Here is a 10,582-nt window from a genome sequence, read left to right as displayed (position 1 = left end):
TGGGTAGCCCAAACTGTGTTTGCGGACAAATTGTGTCAAACAGCCATTTCTTACATGAATGTTATATTTATTCCGATTTACGACGTACCACTATTCACGCTTTGAATTTTCAGTTTGACATTGATATTCTCCGAAATGGGTCTGATGCTCTATCAACAGATCAAAATACTAAACTTTTTCTGAAGGTGCAATTATAAAGAGTAAACGATTTGTAATCGATTAAAAATATAATTTGTATACATCTTTTGATTGCATTTCATATATTTTTTATTTATTTTCTTCATCTCTATAATCATTTTTTTTCTCCTTATCTTTTTTTTCTGTAATTAATATTTCCCCAATAAGTTACCTTTTCCAACTTCATTATACATATAGTACATGTATTTGTAAAAATTCCAGATCATGCTACTTAATATATTGAGATATATTTTGTCCCTTATTTGGAGACGGATTAGCAAAAACCATATGGCTCGTTTCCGAATCCTTGTGTTTATTTACTACACTGCTATATCATGTATTGATGTATTCTTTGAAATTAAATATGTTTAAACTAAAGTCCGTATAACAAATAACAATATCGGGGGGGGGGGGGGTTCGGGGGCACCGCAATGGTCAGGACCTGGTACAATCATTATCTGTGGAAATAATGGTTTAACATTTTTATAGCGCGCTACCTCTTCCGCGTCCATTATTATAAACACACACTGTTACATAAATCAACAACTCACTGATTCAAATAAAGACAGCTCTGTTCTTCTGTGGTGGTACTGCCTGAGAATTATGTACTGTATTATTATAATTGCTAAAATGATACAAGCTCATTGTTTCATTATTGAATTTCTTTATTATTTTTTATTAAAATATTGTAACAACAGCATAAACATGAAATAAAGATGGAGTCAATATATTCATTCTAACTATACTATAAATATAAATTCTTAAAATAAAATTCAGAGTCACTAACAAATTTGAGAACAGAATACCTAAAAGGAAGTGGAATACTCTTTCAATAATCTTTCTAGTTTACGTCCTGTTATAAAATATTTCTGTCAACTGTAAAGAACTGTGCTATGGGTGGATTAATCGACTGGATTATCTACATTAACTGAATTAAATTTCATATAATATAACGGCAGAGTATCTTCCAGGTTAAAACTTTCAAAATAATATGATTAATTGATTTACTGATTATGGCAAGTATTTCATTTATTCGAAGAAATGAGAACTTGATAATAAAAAGAAAAAAAACCCAATCCTTTGTACAGATAAATGTGGTGTGTATTACTGTCAGTTTTTTAACAAATTGATTACACATATGTACACGGTCACGTGCTTTATGTTATTTGATGGATTCCAGATGAATCCGGAATTAAGTAAAGTTATATTTTGTTCTCCGTGGTCAAAATTATTAAAAATAATCTTAACAAAACATAAACTCATTTAATCAGCATCAATTATTTTTCATTGTTAATGTTATTAATTAGTTATCACACGACTACTATTATCTAACAGTGAATAATAAATGTTTTGTTTAATATCGTGAAAACAATGTTACCTAACTTCACTACTACTGAACACATATGTATCTGTAGATAAATTTGCATATTTGCAATATTATTGCACACAGACCTGCGCATTGCACTGCTTCCGACATTTTTCTTGTGTGTGAAATATATTGCACTTATAATGAATTTACTTTGCTTATTGATAACGGTATATATTTCATTTCGTACACAAATCAAACAAAAGGTATTATCTAAGGATGACTCAAAGTCTTCATGCCTTTTCTTGAATTACAAGCGCTATTAAAGAATTATTACAACTTTTGTTACACCTTGCTTGCTTAATTAATGTACTATCGATGATAAGATCGTACAAACTATAATGAAAATACGACATTATTAACTGCACCATAGTTAAAGTTTACTCAGAAATGTACTGTAATTGTAAAGTAGTAAATATTTTAATTTGTTATATCACTGTACAGGGTAGAGGACCAACAATAGAGGACCAACAACTGACTCCAGAGAATGTTCCTGTTCTGGTTCAGAAATGTTTAAAATTTATAGAGGATCATGGTATATTTATTATATTATTGATTTTGGGGGTTATGGCCCACAACCTCTAAAGAATACGATTAAGAAAGCTTAAACGTCGAAATTTTTAATAGGTTTATGTTAGGATTCAATGTTTAGTCTGCTCAAAATTTGACGAAGCTAAGTTTTGAACATCTGTTTCAAATTTAAATTGTCTCTTATCATAGAATTTCATCAGAACAGGATTATGGGGATGGTACTTTTTTAAATGAATATAATGAATTCCTGGGTCACTTTCGGCATTTCCACAGTCTTCACACACGTAAAGCTTCCGTCTTCGCTGTTTATGTTCAAAGTTATACGCCACACCATGGACTTTCTTACTATGAGATTCCAGTGAACAACGTTGTGTAAAGGCTTTTCCGCATCGCTCACATTTATACGGTCGCACGCCTAAAGAGAAATGTCAAACAATGCAATGTACTAAAAGTGATAAGCTTTGTATTTATATAGTGTATTACAGTAAAAAATACAGGAGGTTGCAAGAACGTAGCATACTTCATATTTTCATGACCAAAAATTAAAAAAAAATGAGAATAAGAAAAAGGTCATTCGATCAAATAAAAATGTTACTCTCCATTCTCCTTTACTAAGTACTACATGTATTGTTTAGTTTTGACATCATCTTTTTTTCAATATTACTATACAGTTTTGTCTGTTTTTCTCTAAATTTTGAATTTGAATTTGTTTCTATTTTAAAAACATATACTAATAAGAATCATGCATATGCACATCGCTTAAGTCCTACATATTAAACAAGCCTTGTTTGGTGTATGTTTAACACTTAATTACCTGTATGAGTCCTTGTGTGTCGTTTCAGATCGAATGTATCATTGAATCCTTTTCCACAAAATGTACAGAGGAACCTTTTAACCTCGCTGTGACATTTCAAGTGTCTATTAAGCAATCTTTGCAGACTGAATTCTTTGTTACAAACTCGACATATGTATCTGTTATCTTCTATCTGGGCAACTGAAATTAAAGAACAAAACTCGCTTTATTTCTCAAAAAAGCCAAAATCACGTGTTTTTGTGAGCTTATTTTCATTGGCTTACTTTTATATTTAAGCTTGAGAATATTCTTAATTTCCATGGTAACTCCATCCAAAGTCGTTGAATTCAATGAGGTCACAAACAGTTACGGGTTGTCTCAGATATATCTGAGACAATCCGTAACTGTTTGTGACGTCATTTATTATTTTTGTGGCGCTGGGGTCTGACCAATCGTTTTGTGAATCTTAATAATTCGTACTCGTTCCCGATACTAAAAGTATAAAAGATGTAATTTCTACTACAGAAATGTGTTTTAACAACAATAAGGTATGTATTCATTCTGAAAGATAGACAAAAAGTCAAGAAAAGACAAGAGAGTTATAGTAAATAAGTTTGATGCGAGCATGTGTTTCATAATGTCTTACCTTTCTCTTTCCCTATGTCAGGAGGAACATGGGCTAGCAATGGATTCTTTATTCCATAACCACCGTTTACTATTTCTACTCCCTGTCAATGGTGAAGGAATATTGATAATTTAAAAAAATATGAATACAAACAATGCATTGTTTGAACAGTATTCTGTCGCACAAGTTAGATTTTAATTTACCCTTACAAAATTAAATCTATTTTAAATATTATGGGAGTTCAGAATTGCTGATCTTGTTATCTAGTAGTCTTTAGGATTTAATGCAAGAAATTTTACACTTTTGATTAAATTTGAATGTTGATACTGTAGATTTAACTTACCGAAAGCAGTTTAGAATCGATATCTGTAGCAGTTGGTTGATTATCACTTACATCAGGAGTCATTCGTCTGTGCAACCCATGAAATTCAGTAGGAACGATATCAGAGCACGGACTTGATAATGACGGTGGCGATGTTGTGGATACAGGTGAGCAAAGTTCATGATGTCTGAATGGCAAAATAGAGAGCGGAGAGACTGGACTGTAGATAGAGGAAGGAGGATGCATGCGGTGAAATAGTTGAGGCTCTAGTGGGAGGTACATCTGTGGTCTCTCCTTCTTTGCTACACAAGGACCACGATTGCCGTCCGACAGGTCGAGTGGATGTGATTCTTGATTTTGACATTCGCAGATTTTCTTTGATATTTCTAGGATGTGATTATTTTCTTTTATAGCAATGTTTGCTTCTGTAAAAAAAAACCACATCAATTATTAGTGTATTAAGTATAGTTCTGTCTGAAAACCAGACGGGGGCGATTCGTCACATCTTAAGATAATCAGTAACATTGTATAAATAAATTGGTTAGGTCCTAAAAACAACTCTTCCTAGTTTATTTCCTTGAATCTGCTACTTATCGTGAACTACTTTTTGACTTATTATAGTGTATAAATTCTGGTGATAAGTTTTTCCGTACTTTTTGTGTAGCAGAGCATAATCTAAGTGTTAATATCTCCAGTGGACAACTTTCATTTGCACTTTTATTTTTGAATAAAGTTTCTACGAGGCCTATGGAAGGATTTTTAATCAAAAAAAATATTTGGGATTTCCTACATATCTTTTAAAAATATTTTTTGACTGGTTATAGACTAAGAATTATGGTGGACAATTTTCCCGTACTTTTTCTGTAGTGGAACATAACCAAATTTTAAGTTTAAATATCTCCAGTGGACTACTTTTATTTAAACTTATATTTCCTGATACAATTACTATGTGCCTACAGAAGGATTTGCAATAAAAATATTCGGGATTAAGAAATGCATGGAGCACCCATTATAAGCCTCTGCCTGTTTTTTTAGGCAAAGCTGTTCTTAATATTTATGCATTTATGCATGTTGTAAATTAATTGATATCAAATGAGCACATTAAATGCTTAGTTGATATTATTAAAACTTATAGGATGAAATTCTCGGTGCTGGAGTTTGCTTTCTGAATTATTTATTTTTCGTTTTGAGTACTAATGTTATAAATTTTTCAAAAAGTATCGATCTTCCTATGTGTTTTGTTCTAATGCTCTGATGAGAGGTTACTTTTCAAAACATATACCGAAATTTAAAATAATCATATCAAATAGGTTTTTTCGCATTTGCGATCTAGCAAATCGGACCCTTAAACGGATATTGTAAACAAAATTTTATATTGATAAGAAACAAGACATAAGATATTGGTAATTATTTGTCAATTTAATCAACATTTTGGGAATTTTAGATGCAAAAATGACCCACTTTGACTAGAATATCTGTAATAAAATTCAGTAACTTATCTTGTAACTATTAGGTCATGGAAAACTTAAATATTTATAACGTATGAAAAGTCATTCTTCGCTATAAACAGGATTGGCATCCTATATTGAAGGTAAAAAGAGAAATTTATATTAATAGCAGTTTAAATGTTGGTCATGTGATGTTACCAAAGAACATACGTACTGAAACCAAAACATTATTAAATTATCAGTGTCAACCCAAGTAAACAAAATTTGCATGCGTACATGATAGTACTATATCAACAGTCTTCTTTTGCCCCTTTAACATCAATATCTGTAAGTACCATTTTAAGGTCTTTCATGCATGGAATTGAAATTTGGCAGCCTGCTGATGTCCTATTATATGATTAAAAAATAAATATAAGGAGATGATGAGCCATGTTATATGTTTAACGACCCATGGTGAAATAAAGTATCCAATCCCTGCTGATTTCACATGAATTATATTAATCCACTGTTATATTGTACATAGACACGTCTATCAGAGAGAGATCATTTTAAGAATCATGCATAATGACGATGTTGTGACTGTGTTTGTTCTGCATATTATCGAAATAAAGACACATAAGAACAAGACAATAAATTAACAAATAAGACAATTTGTTGGAGTACATGTGAACATGTCACGAAGGATGCAGGAATCATGATGTTCCCTTACTTTCTCTGCAAAACAATATTGAAAAATTATTTAATATGAGTCAATATTATATTTAGGGAGTCGTCACCATTGAAAAGCAAAATGTGTGTGTGTTAGGTTTATTTTGATGTTTTTCGAGAGACTTGCATACAACAATGATATCGATTTATATGTATATTAAATTGTTATGAACAAAAACTAGTAGATGAAGTGTATATACTTTAACATTGATAGTCTTTTTGTTATCTGTAACTCATCCAATGCTATTTTTAATTTTTTTCGGTTGTTTTTTTCTGCATGAATCTTAATCATACTGTTTTTTTCATAAATTGTATGTAGGTACATTATCATTAATGAAGATTTAACAAAAACCATTGTGAGGAAGGGCATGCAGCGAACGTATTTTTACCTAAAAGAAAATGTCAAATCTTATCTGTTGACATGGGCTACGAATCGAATTCAAGTTTTGCGTGTGTATTAACAAACAACGTTCGAGGTTTAGTTTAGCAAGGAACAATTAAAAAACATGGACATCATTTGGAATATTTTAAAAGTTTAAAAGTCATCTATATTGTATTTTCGTAAAATGTGAAGTATTTAGTTACAGAAAAAATGTTACCAAGTTTTTTTAGTGCACTTAACCTTTTTCATAGTTTTGTTTTGTTTTTCTGTTTACATGCAAACGAATGGTTAAAACCGTCTTAATCTCAGTTTGCAAGTAAATGAAGTCTTACGACTATATTAATGTAACTGTTAACAGGCCCGTGGGTATAACGTTTAATTGGGATTATTTGACGATATAATCTTATCTTTAAAAGTGATTCACAATCTTTGAGCTCGGTTTGGGCAGTCTTTACACGTTTTTGCTTTCAGAGGAGGGATGGAAATGTCCCCCTAACAACCTGCCTGTAGTGTGGTTTCAAATGTTAAGACAGTAACACTATCGCAAACTGTGCGTGGTCCGTTCATAGAATGATCCGCCTCACTGAAGTTACGTTATACCAAATAAAATTATAGATGACGTTTTCCTTAAACAAACGTATCAATTTTCAATAGAATATGTTAACGTAACAACTTTTTGAAATAAAAGACACCATATGATATAAGTTATGATCACAAGACATAGTCAACACCTCATTTCAAGAAGTTAGTGTAGTGTAAAACACCTTTGAAGTGCTGTCCATTATAGTAAGAATAACATTTTAATTATAATACACTGAAACTATTCTAAACCGAAACCCTTAACAAGTTAAAAATTTGCTTGGTTTAAACAGGTGTCCGGTTTAACAAATTGATGTCTCAAATAGACAGCAGCCCTTTTCACAACAAATCGTAATAGTAAAATTAGTCGTAAGTTGTGACGTCACAATACATAACTAATTTTACACTTACGATTTGTTTGTGAAAAGGACTGCAGGTTTTTGGGGTTTTTCAATGTTTGGTTTGACATGTTTTGCTCTAGGTATCGATCATTCTCATTGTTTTCCTTCTTAAAAATGATTCATAGACATAGGTATTGCGTCTTATAAAACAGAAACCATAGGAAAATACTCAAAAGTAGAAACGGAAAATTAGTAATTGAAGTTTGAATCTGAAATTATTATTTTAATCAATTTCCTGTGTCAAATAACATTATTTTTTAAAGAGTTAAGTAGAATACCGCACATTGAGCCTAAAAACGAAACATACTCAGTCGTAGGAAGATAAAGAGAAAAAATACCTTCAAAACTAAAAAAATCAAGAAGGTACGATTATGTTAACAACGAACATTAAGTATGAAGGAAACTTGTTTATGTGATAAATGAAAAAAATGTATATATAAAGGGGAGAAAGAAAATAAAAATATTACCTAACCACACTAGGACAAGAAACATTTCTAGGTTAAATTATGTATTTTATACATCTTAACATCCATAAAAACAAATGAATACAAACATGTACAATAATTAGCATAGTATATTATACTACACTTCAATGTATGAATAAAGTACATTGTCATTGGTCGATGTGAAATTGAAAGCAGTCATGTGTGTTATGAATACCTTAGGACATCAGCCAATAATTACAGTGATTATATACCCGAACAGTTATATTAAATGTAACTGTCAATGATAGAGGTATCTCATTCTCTGTATTTATTTAACATCTATTCAAACTTTGTTTGCTTTCCATTTAAATAATCGTCCTTCAATATCTTTATGTCGCACAAATGCTCTCCGTTATTAGCACAGGAAATGCTATACAAATAACGGGTATATTATTTAGATTTGTAAAACATATTACATTTAGTACAAATTCCTTGGGAAAATAAGAATTGAAATTTTACAGTTAGTACGTGTAAAAACATAAAAAGCACTGAGCATGAAAATTTATGAATACATGTTGAATTCTTCATAACATTAAAATATTTCTCAAGACTGTAAAAACTGAATTTTTACAAATTTCTTAAAGTATTCAAAATAAAAAAAAAGTAAAGTTACTTCCTATAGTAATTGATAGCGAACACTTCCATCTTATTATTAAATGTTAAAATGTTTTCAAAGTAACTTGATGCACATACGCACTATCAGCAGTAAGAAAAATAAAAAAAAGAAAAGAAAATATGAAAAATAAAGAACATATGATACTAAAAGCTCACTAATAGGTTGAAAACCATCAATGCATATATTTTTTTTACATTTTAAGAAACATACCTTCAGTTTGTAGCCTTTCGCTGATATTTGAGACATTTGAAACATCTGCTGATAAAGATGCTTTAAAATCTTTAATAAACCCGTCAGCCGACTTTGTAGGTATCTTCATCCGCAACAAACACTTTTTTCCATATTTCTTGATCAAAAATGACTTAGGCATAGTTACGCTGAAGGATGGTTACAACATTTGTTTTATACCTAGGTATAACGGAGATATACTATACTCCTCAACCTTTTATACACAAACCAACAACCCGTAACAATGAAATGATACACCTTCCCCGTTTAACAAACTGTTTGTCAATTTAAGAAAAAAAGTACAATGTAAAAGATGTGGTCACTGGACCGCAACATTCTTAAAAGTGATATATTTTGTACCATTAATATTTTTAAAATTAAACATCTTCTACCCACTTGCAACTTATAAATATGTAGTCGTTAAAAAAATCAGTTTGTTTGATATAGAATTGAAACATTTTGAGCTGACATCTTAGTACCTCCTATAATTAAGAACATCCTACGCTTGACAACAAATTTATAAATATTGCATTTCAGGGTCTCACCCTTGATTTTATGGTCTGTTCATAAATACATAAATAAATACGATTCAAGATCATTGAACTGCGTCCTCCCTCACTAAATTGTTTGCTCCAAAATGGTAATACCTGCCGAAATAGAACAATATTTGACCAAAATAAAACTTTTTTTCAATGTTTGATTAAAGTCGACACGTTTGTTTCAAGTAAAATCATTATAACTATTTTGATTTTATGTTCTGTTATTTACAGCATGTTTCGATCGCTAGAGGCCGAAAAGGAAAGAAGTATGGGAATCTATCTGACAAAATAAATAATTGGAATAAAAAGGAATTTGAGAAAAGAAAATTACAAACGCAACACCGTAAATAAAAAAAGTAAGTCAAGAGCTAAACGAGAGACATATAAAAAATTACAAGTGTCACAAACCACGGTGTTTCTCCATATTTCTTTTCACAGTATGAAATTGAAAAAAAAACAAAAAAAAAAAACAGACTACTAAAAAGATGATGTTATAGTTCTGATACAAAAGCTATTAGAGTTCAATTTAGAAAAAAAAATAAATGGTTGATATAAAACATCTTTTTTGAAACTATTTAAAATATATAAATATATCTGCACATTTCTGCTCTACATATAAAACTGTACCGGGATAATGACGTGGTAGAAAGGTCTAAAATCCAAGCCTTAACTAAACAGAGTTATAGGAGAACTTTAAAACTCGATGGATTTGTATGAAAACTTCTAATAATGATAACTATGTGAAGCCATTTAGTACCTGATGTTTTTTTAATTTTAGGTTTTAATTCGTGTTCTTAAGTCTAATATACGGTAGGGGCAAAACCGTGTATCTGTCACGCCGCCTTTCGATATACAAATTTTCATTAAACTTCTTAGGACTGATGATTAACATTTGACTCTACCAGTTTACCTGGTCGTTGGTCCCAGTGTTTAGTGGACTCTTGGTTGATCATTTGTTTCTTTGTACATGTTATTTTGATTATTTCATGTTCTTTGTTGTGTGTGTCTGTCTAATTTCACTTTGTAGCCGTTATCCTTAGATAATATCCGAAATTGCCGTTCGAATCCTAGTTTCATTGATTAAGAAATAATTTACGGGGGTATCGTGTTGTACTCGTTTACACGTGGGCTAGGTCTTCATATTCATGTTCATGAACTCTAACAAATAGGCTTCTGGAACAGGGTTATGTTGCTACAAGATTGAAGTCATCACTACAGAAGTTTTACGGTCGTCATCATGAACTCGTGGATCGTTATGGTGTATCCATCTGCACCATGAAAACTGATTTATTCAACGGGTCATAGTTTTCCTTTCCTCGTTTGTCTACCCCGGACTTGACTTTTTATGAGCAACTCGGCGGGTGTTTCTAGAAAAGCAGAGG

At 31.1% G+C, this 10,582-nt stretch overlaps 1 protein-coding gene across 1 annotated transcript; it reads right to left on the bottom strand.

The window, feature by feature from the left end:
* Nucleotides 1–821: 821 nt before the first annotated feature.
* On the bottom strand, nucleotides 822–8,912 carry LOC148604655 (uncharacterized). Its single transcript, XM_088549513.1, has 5 exons — nucleotides 8,644–8,912; nucleotides 3,836–4,239; nucleotides 3,514–3,595; nucleotides 2,889–3,068; nucleotides 822–2,489 (listed from the first exon to the last, which is right to left on the bottom strand). The coding sequence occupies exons 1-5, from the start codon at nucleotides 8,801–8,803 to the stop codon at nucleotides 2,185–2,187; spliced, it is 1,131 nt and encodes a 376-aa protein (XP_088405639.1). The 5' UTR covers nucleotides 8,804–8,912; the 3' UTR covers nucleotides 822–2,184.
* Between the last annotated feature and the right edge of the window lie 1,670 nt (nucleotides 8,913–10,582).

This window comes from Perna viridis, chromosome 10 (assembly GCF_037379345.1).
Source record: "Perna viridis isolate PV_CMFRI_1.1 ecotype Kerala chromosome 10, ASM3737934v1, whole genome shotgun sequence".
Taxonomy (NCBI): Eukaryota; Metazoa; Mollusca; class Bivalvia; order Mytilida; family Mytilidae; genus Perna; species Perna viridis.
This window is presented reverse-complemented; position numbering and strand designations above follow the sequence as displayed.